At 35.2% G+C, this 14,459-nt stretch overlaps 1 protein-coding gene across 1 annotated transcript in view; it reads right to left on the bottom strand.

Annotated features, from left to right (window-relative positions):
• Positions 1 to 14,459, bottom strand: part of LOC118188306 (BTB/POZ domain-containing protein 9-like) — a 46,421-nt gene that overhangs the window by 7,247 nt on the left and 24,715 nt on the right. The window contains exon 2 of the mRNA XM_035358717.2: positions 12,649 to 12,892. Within this exon, the coding sequence (XP_035214608.1) occupies positions 12,649 to 12,892 (244 nt within the window). The remainder of the gene's footprint in view (positions 1 to 12,648; positions 12,893 to 14,459) is intronic.

Below are 14,459 nucleotides of genomic sequence, written 5' to 3'. Positions count from 1 at the left end.
TACCAACAGTGGCGTAGCGAAGGAGGGGCAAGGGGGCGTATGATGCCCGGGAGCCGCTCGCAAGGGGGCGCCAAATGGTCTCCTAACAAGATTTTCCGGAAAATGTAAGTTTTTATTTTGATCAATTTTTGGAAAACGTATTTTAAATTAATAATAATTGTAACACAATTAATTATTTATTTCTTTGTGTTGCCTGATAAAATGTGTAATAAAACGTTTGCAGTACATCAACCAAATATCTCCGTATACAAAACATTCTTTCTGATCACTTTACTTCTCTAAAATAGAGATATACTTTTACTTTTTTAAACGAAATGCACGTAGAGCTCCCGCTTTTTATTTTAAAACGATAACACGGCTTTGTCCCGAAAGGAGGACAACGATTAAAAGGATCGACCTTGATTAAGTAATCTATAAATTTGCTTCATCCAAGGCAAGAAAAATGTATACATAGTAATTAATTGCATTAATGTATTATAATATTATATTATTATTAATAAATATATCTACTTTATCTATCATATAAACTTTTAATTGTTTAAAAATTGTACTTTTTTAGAAACAATTATATGTAATTGTATTTTTAAAAACAATATGTAAAATAAATAATACTTTTTTAATTAATTCTAGATCATCGAATGTCTGATTTTTCCGCCGACACAGATACATTTCCGAATCCAATCAAGACCCCAATGCTAGTGTAGTTAGGTAGTGACAATTCTTAATATATTTTAGAGTATTTTATGGCAGATTCAGCATTTTAATATTATTTGCATTATTTTTATTACGAATATATTCTATACATTATATTACTATAAGTGTTTTTTTTTTGTGGTGGGGGGCGCCAAAAAGGTATTTTGCCCCGAGCGCCAGTTATGCTTGCTACGCCACTGGTTACCAAATATTATCGCCCTGTATTATATTTAAAGAAATTAAATAATGAAAAATCTGCATGGATACATGTATGTTTCTCGCACTATGACAAAAACTACGGTATCTAGAGCCATCAAATTCTGAATAACGTAATCCTCTCCCCGTACACGAGGATTTGGACAGCCGAATTTCGAACTTGTTTTAATCTATTTCATATTTTGTAAAACTTTATCGAATTTTTGATTAACAAACTCAGAGTTCAAAGCGAGCATTCGACGGAAAATAACATATTTATATCCAGTGCGGAAATTCTAAAGATATGCTGTTTTCAAATATTTTGTGTTGTTGCTGTTGAATTGAATTTTATGTGGTTTACGGGCGAAGAACATGATATTCAATAATTATAGGTAACACACAAAACGTTAAAAAAAAGGTCCCTTTTGGGCGTAATATATAAAATCTGAGTGCTTCTAGATTTTATCTTTTTTCCTCCCCTTCATTACACTCAGAAAATTTTAGGCTCCGAATTTTATAAATTACTAAAATAAATAATCCACTTTAATGTTAATAATTTAATGATCATATAATCAAATAAATGATTGTTTTGTAATGACATTGTAGTTTTGAAAATCACTGCCTGAAAATGTTCATTAAATTAAAAAAATATTAGATCTTCTTTAATTTTACCTTATTTATTTCAAAGCATCACGTACTATCAATCTTATTTAATTTTACTTTATTTGTACGCAAAACTAAGTTCATAAATTTTGTGCTTAAGAGTTTTTACCGTGTTACCAAACTAAAGATATTTGTACAAGAATTGCGCGTGAAAAAAAAATGCGCGAAATGCAGTAAAAAGTGCTTTAATGAAATATATTAAATCCTATTTGAAAAAAAAACTGTGCCTTTCATTATCTCATCACTATACAACTATCACATTTAATAATTAAAAAGAGTTATGTGATGCAAACGCCATAGGTTTCAGTGTTAAAGTAAACCAGATAGTCCCTACTTTCTTGCGGACATGTCGGTGACGCGCGCCCCGCCCACTGGGTTAGTCTATCTCTTATAACGTCCATGCATTCGCCAGGTTGGCGTCAACCTGCTACTTACTAACACCTCAATTCCGATGTTCACTGAAGTTGTACATGAACTGACTTCTGATCATTTGCCGGTCCTCGTTACACTTGGTATGGCCAAAGAAAGAAGCTGCGAGAAAATTAATCTTACTGATTGGAACCTTTTGGAACTGATTGGAACCAAAGACATCTTGCAGGTGAACCCCTCGAATATTGGAAGTCTAAGGACCAGAAATGATACAGATTCAGCCATTGATATTTTGACAGACAGCATAAACACTGCAGTTAATAACGCCTCTCGTCAGGTTAATAAGGAGCAATTTGCCGGTAGGCTGCCGAAGAGCATTAGGGATTTAATTAAAGATAGAAACTAAATAAGGAAAAGATGGAATTTGACTTGGAGTCCTCTGGTGAAGAGAGAGTTAAATCAATTAAACAGGCCCATTAAAAAGAAAATTACTGAGCATGGAAATGAGGTTTGGGAAGAAAGGCTCCTGAATTTAAACCCAGAGGACGGTTCGCTAGGGGAGTTTATTAAAAACCTTAAAGGTACTGCTACTTGCAACAAGCCCATTTATACTGACAACAACATTGCCACTACTAACAATGCAAAAGCACATGTACTGGCGGAGCACCTAGAACAGCAGTTTATGCTAAACCACATTCCACGTAATATTGAGTTTACCTACGAAGTTTGCTATTATCTACGCGACTGGCTAAACGCGCCCAGTCAGAAATCTCCCAAAATTTGCATCAAAGAGACGAAAGGCACGTGGCTATACCACGATTAGTAACACGGCTATTAGAAATATGCTTGTCAATTGCATCACGATGTATACTAGCATCATAAATGCAAGTTTAAATTTAAGTTACTTTCCCGTCAAATGGAAGCATGCGAAGGTCATACTTCTTCCAAAGCCCGGCAAAGATAAAACAAAACCTGATGGATATAGGCTTATCAGTTTGCTTTCAAACTTCGGTAAGATTTATGAAAGAGTTATATTTAACAGATTAAAGCCTTATTTGAACGTCCTTCCTCAGGAGCAGTTCGGGTTTCGAAGCAAGTTGTCCACCACAAAGCAGTTAGTAAGGATTACAGAGTTTTGCGGAGAAGCACTTCATAAGAAACAGAATGTGGCAATCCTCATGCTAGACGTGGCGAAAGCTTTCGACCGCGTCTGGCATGAGGGACTTATCTACAAATTAATCCATTATAATATATATATAGAGAGAGAGCTAATTCAGCTCATTGTGTCCTTCATCCAGGATAGAACTTTTACGTTGGCTATTGTCCAGCGTCAGGCCAATAAATGCAGGGTTCCCTCAGGGATCCATTTTAGGTCTAATTATGTATCTATTGTTTGTAGCAGATTTTCCTATGTCGCAGTTAGATAACAATTCCTTCCTGGGATGTTACGCGGACGACAAGGCCTTGGCCGTTAAATCCGCAAATGCAAATTTTGCTATTCGTAAGCTGCAGAACATCATGCCTAGCATTTAGAACTGGTGCACAAATTGGAGAATAACCATAAATTTAACTTGCTCATAGTGCGACGAAAACACACCAAGACGCCTGTGCAGGAGAATATTACATTATTTAATGAAATAGTCTCAAAAGTTCGAAACGCCATCTATCTTGGTGTAGTAATTAATGAACAACTTGCCTGGAAAGACCACATCACACATGTTCGCAAAAAGGCGTTCCATGTTATTAATAGCTTAAAGCCCCTTCTAGGGAAATTTTCAAGTCTTGACCTAAGAAGAAAGCGTTTAATTTACCTCACCACTATTAGTCCAGTCATCACATATGCATCGCCTGCTTGATCGACGATACGTAAAAAATTATATTAAAAGGATGCAACTAATACAGAATAGTGCTTCGTACTATTACTAACGCGCATATGTATGTTAGTAACTTAACTCTTCACCATCACTTGCGGCTGGATACACTTGAGGAGCACATACGGCAAACTTAATAGGCACTTTTATGATAAGGCACTTAAGTGTGATCACATGAACATTTTCCAGACTTTCAACTACGTCATATTAATGGAGGATAAAGACCTACGTCTATTCGCGGCCCACCTCTGCAACTAAAACTTCCCCACTTGATAAATTTCGTATATATTTGCAGATAGTTTGTATTGCATTATATGACAACGTCTCCACCTCTGTCCATGATCCTTGTCTCTCCTAACCGAATGATGCCGGTCCCCTCCTTTTGCCACTTCCTATTTACTGTATTTACGTGACAATTGACTTAGCGTGATGTAGCCATTGTGGCTAGTTTGATAGATCCGGATACGCAGTTCACAGTACTGCATTGCCGGCAATAACCTGCCAGCCAGTCAGTCAGTCAGATTGACGTCAGATCAACGATGTATCTATATGGAATGTTTCGGTTTGAGATGAGTGCCAAGCAAATACGCAGCAACGGAGCCAAATTACTGATCATACAAATTTATGCTAAAATGATTGTTTCTTCAATAACAAGGTAATTTATTTAGTGTCTAAATGAAATTAAGAATCGAGACTCTCCAGATGTTTTATTATGTGCGGAGGGGGAAATCAAATACGCATGCGTAAAGCCTACGAGAAAAATTTTGTTGGTGGTTTTGAGGCCCAGATTTTAGATCATTCCGGACAATGGACGTCCGGATTTCGGACTTCGTACTGTACTATATTTCAATTCATCTGGAAAATGAATTTCTTCTGTGGATCAAAAATTCCTATTTAATGATGAGAAAATTTATTAAAATTTTTCCCAATAAAATCTTCCTCTAGAATGCTAAAGACTTTTCAACCGCACAGTCAGTGTCAAATTTATAAGCAATAATCAAGCCATATATCATCATAGAAGACAAATGCAGAAAATAGATAAGAGTATGGAAAGGTTACCAAAATAATGGAAACACCTAAGAAACGAACTATGTGCTTAAACGGCAGAACTTTTAGCCTCGAGAACTGCTTGAATTCTCTTCTTGGAATGAAAGTATATAAATTCTAAATGGTAGTAATAAGTCTTTTATGGTATTCTAACAGTAACTGCTCCAGTTTCTTGACACATTAAGGAAGAAAAATGCGATTTCACTCTATTTTTCAGCACAAACCACGATCGTTCATTATTACTTAAGCTTAACGATTATACAGATCAAAGATGTAAATACATCTTCGTGTTTTGCAAACTATGACCTAACAATTTAACTTCAATAAATGACAGTATATTATCATACTGAAGGTGCAGTTATCTTTAAGAAATAGAGTGGACAAACAACGAGTGGACATAATTACCTAAAATAGTCACATAATCACTGCTAGTTACTATTCTTTACGAGATGAAAATTGGACCTGCTAGAAACCACGATATGGCTTCCCAAAGCATATCTGAAGAATTACCATTTTTCAGTGCAGGCAAAAGACAATCTGGAATATAAGTTTCTATTATTGGTGTTCTGTACACAAAACATGTCCTAACGTGAAGAACAGTTTAAAAGTTCCACGTTTCTAGATTTTCTTTAAACTCTATTTTGTATTTTTACTAGTGCAACAATTGTTTTGAGATGAGAGCTCTGTCTAAATATTACTTAATTTCCTTCATACTGTATATGATTAAACTTCGTTACGTAGATGCATAATTAAGCTTAATAATTATCTTTGTTGCAATAGTTTTTCTTTTTGCCATTATAATCCTCTTAAAATTCATTAATTCCTTAATTAGTACAGATGTCCTTCTAGCTCTGTCAGTAATTTTTTTCCTCCCATAATCATGTCTTGTTGACAATGTTTTACCCCAAACATTATATTCTATCGTGACTTTCAATAACGTCTCTCTTAAAATCCAGAAATTTTGTAAATGAGCTTTCGGATGTGCCAACAAGCTTGATGCCAATAATCTGATCTCTTTGAAACTTACTTAAATTCACTCATTTTCCTTCAGTGCAAAGTGTGTCTTATAAACCACAAATACATGTAATACACTCACACGAAAAAGTAGCAACTACTTTTAAGGTTTACTGTGAAATCTCTTCCCTAAGAGTTTTGCTAGTCATTGTTAAGCGTGCTTGCCATTAAAATTGAACAGCATGTGAATTTGAAATTTTTTGTTAAATTTAATGCCTAGAATTATGGCTAAATGGTTTCTTTCTACTAACACACAGTTCTCTGGAAAGCAGTTTTCATTGAAAAACGGATTGCAGGGCTAGAACTTCCTCCATATTCCTCTGAGCCCTTTTGTGATTTTTTTCCTTGTCACAAAAATAAAATCTGTGCTAAAAGGTACTCGTGTTGAGTCATTCTAGGCTGTTGACTCTCTGACAGGCATGGAGTTTGCTACAAAAGCTGAAATTTTTCAAAACTGCCATGAGAAAGAGACATTTTCTTGATTTGAATGCCAAAATGCCTTTGGTATTTTAAACCTGGATCTATGTACTTTTAATATATTGCCTTAATTTCTTGAACACACTTCAAGATGCATGTATATACACTTTCTTAAAGATGTCACAAAAAGTATTCTAGGCAATATATACATATATATATTGTTACGTTTATTTTTTTATTTCTCCCACCAGTTGTTACGTTATTTTCTTCCTTCACGTTCGTGCAGATTTGGAGTTAATAATGATGACAGCACTTGATGGAATATCGAAGCATACTTTATTTACCAATATTAATCAAGACAGCTCTAAAACACCTTCATATTCGTCGAAGATTTGCTATAAACACGCTGGAACAATCAGCGACACAGCCTTCAAGTTATAAGGCTATCACGGTGAAAATAAGTTGTACTCGCCGACACACAGAGCACAGTTTCCCGACTCTTCGGTTCACTCGTTCCCGGAGCTCAACACACTATTTCGACGATGCACTAAGAGACTCTTTCGATGCACTCGACGACCCGACCCACTCGGCACTCGCTGTCCGGCTGTCAACTCGATCGACTCGGCACAGACTGACTAACTCGAGCCTAACTATCTCGCAATCCGACTCTCCGCGTACCAGCAGGGTTTATATAGTTTTTGGCCTGTGTTCGAGAGAAATCTGGGCTAAACCGGTAAGAATTCGTTCCAGAAGGTTCTCCATCCGTCCATGGTATATCGCCAATTTTGTCGCCAAATGTGGCAACCCTAAAACTGCTTTGCGGGGAAGCTATCTTATCGTAACTGTACATTTCGTAACACTGCATCCTCCCAAGTACTGCACGTCCCGGGCAGTACAACCCTTAGTTGGAAGGCAAATTCGATACAATCAAGACGCTTTAAAACATACAGATAACATAACAAATATTTATACTATATACAAGTTAGATACACAAAATAAACACATAACAATTTTAAATTATACAAATTAAAGTTCAGAAAGAATTTCAGTCTCAGTCTTTTCATTAAAATATACCCGCGTCAAATACTTTTCCACTGCAGTTCTCAAGACGTATTTCTGTTTTGCATATCACAATCTGAAGATTCAGTCCTTTCAGACGTTTCATCCACATGAAGATCTGAAACAGTCTGTTCACCACTCTGTAGTTTAGTTCCATCATGTACACAGTTCACCTCAGTGTTTTCAGTCGCGGGTACATGCCCATTTACTTCCCTTTCCTGGGAACCAGTTCCGATGTTTGCACCAGGGTCGCAAATAGAATCGGATCCTTTAGAAGCAGAAGTATTAGGGCTTAGAATCAAGTCCTTGTCTACAAAATCTGCACTATGAGACGCATACATCATTTGCAAAGTGGGTGAATTTTCTTGCAATACTGGAGCGCGCTGCATATCAGCTTATTATAGTTATATCAGCTTATTATAGCTTATTATAGTAGTTATCGATTATTACTCTAAATGGATTGAGGTTTCTAACATAAAAGATAAGACAGCAAATGAAATTATGATAAAGTTAAAATGCATCTTTGCCAGGTATGGTATTGCAAATGAAGTCGTTTGCGACAATAATCCCTGTAATAGCTACTTATTTAAGAAGTTTGCTGAAGATTGGGATTTCGAACTTAAATTTAGTAGCCCCAGATATCCTCAAAGTAATGGGTTGGCTGAAAAAAAAGCTGTAGGAATAGTGAAAAATATCACAAGGAAAGTGCAAGATATAAGTGTAGGCTTAATGGAATATTGAAATACCTCAATTAGTGGAATAAATTTGTCTCCTGCACAACTGTTACTTAATAGAAGATTAAGGACAAAAATTACCTATCAGTAATAAATTTTTAAATACTAAAATAAACAAACCTTATTCTAAATTCCGTGCACTACAAGCTAGGCAAAAATATTATTATGATAGAACCGCACAGAAACTGCCTGAGTTAAAACCTGGAGATAGTATAAACCTTGTTCAACTTTAGAACTGGGCAATGGAATAAAGGTGAAATAATTTCAAAACATAAAGCTCCTAGATCCTATATTGTAAGAAATTCAAATGGGGAAATATTACGAAGAAACAAAAGCCATATAAAATTTTCAAAATCACCTTACAAAGTTAATAATGATATAGTATTAGATAAAGAGGAAAATTCAAATGAAAACCCTGAAAATGTTTCTGTGCCTGTTAATATAGGAATTCAACAGAATAATCTATTCAATAATACAATAACAAGAAGTGACGGTTGATCAGACAACCTTCAAGATATAGAGACTTTGTCATGGAATAAAATAATGTAACATATTGCATGTATCATTTTTATGTAACTTTTTTTATTGTTATGTCATATTGTGAATATACTTGTATTGATATTATTTGCTTTTTTTATTATTGTTTATAAACTGGAGGAAGGGATGTGACCTATATTTAAAATAACTACAACTATAACTGTAACTGTAAATAACTATAACTTTAATGGCGCTCATGCTATCCGATTCCGTTATTGTGATGCACGTGTTACTGTGCTAGCTGAATGTCATGTGAACTGTTTAAAAATGTATAATAAAATTTTGAATTCTCGAGATATACTCATTAGTTGAGTCTACTTTGAAAGTAGAGAAGTTATCAAGTTTAACAAACTACACAAGAAGTTACAAGCAACACTTACTGTTGCCAAGGCTAGAAATATAAATAGCAGCCTTCGTATGCAATTTAACTCATGCAGTGGTGGCTCATACAGACACAGAGAAGGCAGAATTAATTGCTGATTGCCTCCAAACTCAATTCACATCACATAATGAAGGAATTTTTGCGAACAATGCTAATTCTTTCCAACAAGATGTTGAACATTTCCTTTCCTCTCCTTTTACGAGAGAAATACAGTATACAACCATGAACGCAAGGACAAACCCCAAAACGCACCTGGATTGCACTCTATCTTGAATCGTATGATTAAATACCTGCTCTCCAATTATCTATTTTTCTTAGTAATGCTTATAAATTATATGATCATGCATTGCTATTTTCCTCAAAGCTAGAAGAGAGCACTTATCGTGCCTATTGCAAAACCTGGCCAGAGCCATTCTAATCCTCAAAATTACAGACCTATCAGCCTCCTATCTTCGTTATCTAAAATATACAAATTTGTCCTACTTAAACGCCTGAATGATTTTCTCCAAAATCACAATGTTCTGATTTATAAACAATTTGGATTTCGAGCAAAACACTGCACCACGCACCAGCTGCTGAGGACGGAGTTCATTCACGAAGGGTTTCACAGCAAAATGCTTACTGGCGCACTTTTTCTTGATATTGCCAAAGCATTTGACAGGACTTTGCATATAGAAATTATTATCAAGCTCATATGACTTGATCTTCCAGCTCAATTAATTCACATAATTAACTCGTATCTTGCTAATAGATCTTTCTCTGCATGAGTTAATTCTATCATTTCGGCTCCCCGTCCAATCCTCACCGGTGTAGCTCAGGGTAGTCTCCTCGGACCGACTCTGTTCAACATATTTATAAATGACATACCAAAATCACCTGGTGTTACTCTAGCACTTTATGCAGAATACTAGCTCAAAACAAACACCTTGAAAACTTGGTTCACAACATTCAGAGATATCTCTCAATCCTTGAGCACTGGGTCATTACTTGGAAAATCAAAATTAATGTTGCTAAATGTGCTGCTATGATCTTTAAATGAGGCCCCCTCCTGTACCCTTTCATTAATTTAAGGTTTTTCAACGACTATGTGCCCTGGTCAAATTCTTACAAGTACCTAGGTGTGTTACTTGATTCAAAATTACTTTGGCACCTTCACATTGATCATACTTTGAATAAAGCGAAGGTTGACAGATCCCAACTTTACCCCCTTTTAGCTCGAAAGAGTCATCTGTCAATTAAAAACAAAATCCTTCTCTATATCTCTGTTATAAGACCCATATTTTTGTACTTTCTGGGGTACGACTGCAAAAACTCATGTGAAAAAACTTCAATCCTTTCAGAATAAAACGTTACGTATGGCCCTGAACGCAGTCTGGTAAGTACATACAGATGTGATTCATTCGGACTTAAACATTAAACCTGTGGATTACGTTATTAAAAAACTTAGTCAAAACTTATTCATCAAAATTGAACAGACTGATAACCGAGCATTGCAACAACTACCAGAGTACGACCCAGCTATTCGCAGCTCACGAAAGAGACCAAGAGCCATCATTGGTAGGGACTACGGCGTCTAGCCACCAACTAAAAGGCGTAGACAGGCCCCTCTTAACACCTACCAGGTACCTACCCTCTAACCCAACCTACGAGGAAACAACTTCTCATGTTTAACGAGCCAGTCCCGACAGTCAAACAAGCAAAATATCTCGGAATTATAATTAATGACAACCTCACCTGGGGAAATCGCATTCAACATGTCAAGAAGAAAGCTTATTATGTTTTCCACTGCCTTCTCCCACTATTAGGTAAGTACTCAAGATTGGACTTGGGCAAGAAAAGGCATATCTATCTCTGTCGTAAGACCAATAATGACTTATGCATTCTCTGCCTGGGCCGCTGCAACGGAAGCAAACATTAACCAGCTACAAATTCTACAGTCTAAAATCCTAAGATGCATGACAAATGTGCACTACTTTGGGAAAAACGAACAACTTCATCAGAATCTGAAAAATTAATTTGTAAAAGACTATCTCCTTTTAACAAATAGGAAATTCTTCAACTCAACGAACAACTTCATCAGAATCTGAAAAATTAATAAGTAAAAGACTATCTCCTTTTAACAAATACGAAATTCTTCATCTCTTACAAACAATGCGATTTCCTTACTTATTTTGGAACGTTCCATTATGAGCTACTGATCGAGAATAGATATCTCCGACCTCTTGCAGCTCATATGTTTGCCGAAAATCAGAATTTTCCCACCTAACTGAACTTATCGTGTATTTTCCGGACTGGAGATGTCGTCACTGCCTACCATCAGTTTATTATTCCCATTCCAGACCGTGTTGTTTTATTATTTCTCAGACCTGTGCTGTCTTGCGATCTCCCCTTCTCACCATGAAAACCTCGCTTTCAAGCACCAGGAAAATACAAGGACATAATAATGACATTTTCACAACTGCTACAAAAAGGTGAAATTTGGCGAATACTTAGGCGTCTTTAAGACGTCGTGATACGATGCTTTTACAACCAAAATATCACCTGCGAAAGATACAATAACGACGTCTATGCGACAAAAACCTCATCTTGCTGCTTATAAGAATAAAGACGTCTTTGCAACGTCCACGAACATCCACTGTTTTGCAACGGTTGCAAAACAGTGGATGTTCGTGGACGTTGCAAAGACGTCTTTATTACGTGTTTGCAGATGAGGTTTTTGTCGCATATGCAAAACAGTGGATGTTCGTGGACATCTGGGCATCTTAAAAACGACATTTTGCAACGACATCCGCGACGAATGACGTTGCTGTGCTACTTGGGTATGAATAGAAAACGTACTTTAGCAAATTTAAAATACAATTTTAATTATTAAATAAGGATTACATGATAAAAATAAAACAATCACATTCTTATTCAAATCTTTCTGCAGGTGGGTTTTTCCTCCCTTTTCCCGAAGTACACTCTTTCTGCTTTAAAAAAAAACACAGAGAGAGACTTTTTTAATTTAAAAGTACCAAAATGTTTTACTAAGAAGTAGAACATGTCTAGGCCAACAATTATAAAATTAATTCTGCATAAGGACTTTTAATGATATGGTGTATATTCAAAATCTTCTAACGGCATTAGCAATTAATAATGGATTTTTGTTAATATGGATTGTTCACACGAGGTTATGGTGAATTAAATTATTGTTTAATGTGAGTATAACAAAACTTAAATTTAATTTTGAAGATTGCCATCCAAAAATAGTATTCATCAATTTGATTTCAAGAAACATTTGGTCTTAAAGATGCGTGTTCAATTAATTTATATAAGCAGTTACAATCATCCAACTAATTGGTCATTTTCAAATAATTTTAAAACTATACACAGCATACATATCTTCAGCCTTTTCTTCTCAAATACAATGTTCCCTACATATAGAAAGCAAGCAAGCAGGCTCTGAGAAACCACATGCTTATTACAGATGTGGATACCTTTAAAAAGTGATAAATGTAGTATTTAGGTTAACCCATTGAGAACTTAAAAATAATGTAAATGAGATAATAATCTCTTGATTAGTGAAAGTAAATATTAAAGCTAATACAGTAACTGGCTACTATTGCAAAAGAGATAAAATATGATGTTCTTATTAGAAGAACGGCACAAAAAATGAGCAAAATCTCACCTTAATAATACTTCAAATCCATCTATTGTCACATCAAAATTGTCAATGTGAAGTCTTCCAGAAGTATTTGACTGAAGCAACTGTTCAAACACAGGACTTCTTGCTGCAAGGATAAACCGGTGGCATTTAAATTCCTTTCCTTTCACAACAACAACAGTATCCCAAAAGTCTTTTGTTTTGTATATATGACATATTCCTTCCTTGAGACTAGATATCTTCGTCTGCCACCTCTCAGGTTTTGTTTCTGAAAAACAGAAAATTTCAAATTTTGCAGAACATTTAACACGTAATTTTTATTTTCTTAAAAATTTATCTTTCGCAATGCTTACATTTCCAAAGATAATATCTCATGAAAACTATTTTAAATTCATAATCTGTTTCACATAGGAAGGTACTATTTTAAAATGTTATACAACATGTCCACATCCAGCCTTTATTTTTGCAACCATTGGTCATATTTACAAAAATGCTTTAAATGAAGCTAAGATTCATGTTTTGATATTTTTCCATTTAAAGATGTCAATTTTATCAAAATTGTGAAATCAAACTGTTTATATTTTCCTCTGGTCCCTATACTTATATTTAAGAAAATGTTTTACTTGCTATAAAAAATAAAACAAAACTTTTGATTCCCGTACAACAAAAATTTGATTGGGCCGCACAACCGGTATAGTGGTTAGCATCGCTCCAAAGGGCCCGGGTTCGAATCCCAGAGAAGGCATGGATGTTTGTAAATGTATAGTGTCGGTGCGTCATGGCGGCATTCTAAAATGTGGCGAGCCAAAAGTCCTCTCATGTGGTTTTGTGGAAAGGGAGAGGGGTAGGAGAACTTAGAAACCGTCCCCCTCGGGATGCTCTCCATCAAACTGGGCTAAAATCACACCTGCACATGTTAGGTGCTCAAGATTGTTGCCAACGGCAGGCGTGATCTAGCGCTCCTTGCCACAAGGAATTTCATGGGCTTGGGCTGACTACGGCAGACTTTCTATTTCTGACATCATTTTCAGTCTGCATTGAAGGGTCAGTTTAATAAATAAATTAGAAAAATCTGAGGTTGATTTTCACCTCTGTATGATTTACCAGTATCTTCAGTTTACACAGGGTTCATAGCCACATTTTAGTTAAAAAAATAAGCACCTATAAGCACTTTTCAAGCGCATTTTAAGGAAAAAAATAAGCACCTGTCTAATTACATTATACACAACTGCATAACCTTAAAAGAAAAATTAGACTTGTAATTTAAAATATGAGCAATGCAATATTTATTAAGAGAATGAGCATTACCTCAACAATGGAGAACAATTAACTTTTTTTTTTATTTTAAATGACAGTTCAATTTACAGAATTATTTTAAAATGAGAGAAAAAAACTATGCAGAACTAAACTATATTACAAAATTTAATGATGATATTTCAGTTGAAAATATAGAAAATAAATAATAATAAGCCATATTAATTGTATTCGTTTGGCACCTAATAATAAATGCAATTTTTTTCCACTCATATTAATATTTAAATAATTTAACTTAAATCAAAATTCTGAACATTTTATAAATTTTCATTGCATAACAGTTTTCCCTTAACATATATCCCAAGCAAAGTAATTTAAGTAAAAAAGAGGCACATTTCTGAAATCAGAAGACGGGAAATTGCTTCATTCAGTCATCCTTTAACAGTAAAAGCTTAACTAACCCGCATACTCGGAAATTCCCGAATATTCCGGATAGTAACTGGAAAAAGAGGAGTGGGGGGAGATTGTAGCCGTTCTTTAGATTTAAATTTAGACTAAATAAATGATTTTGACATTTCGAT

The sequence above is a fragment of the Stegodyphus dumicola genome, chromosome 4, assembly GCF_044657685.1.
Source record: "Stegodyphus dumicola isolate Sdum_Otavi_A_Nest chromosome 4, ASM4465768v1".
NCBI classification, from domain to species: domain Eukaryota; kingdom Metazoa; phylum Arthropoda; class Arachnida; order Araneae; family Eresidae; genus Stegodyphus; species Stegodyphus dumicola.
The sequence above is the reverse complement of the archived record's forward strand: the minus strand, read 5'-3'. Positions and strand labels throughout refer to the sequence as shown.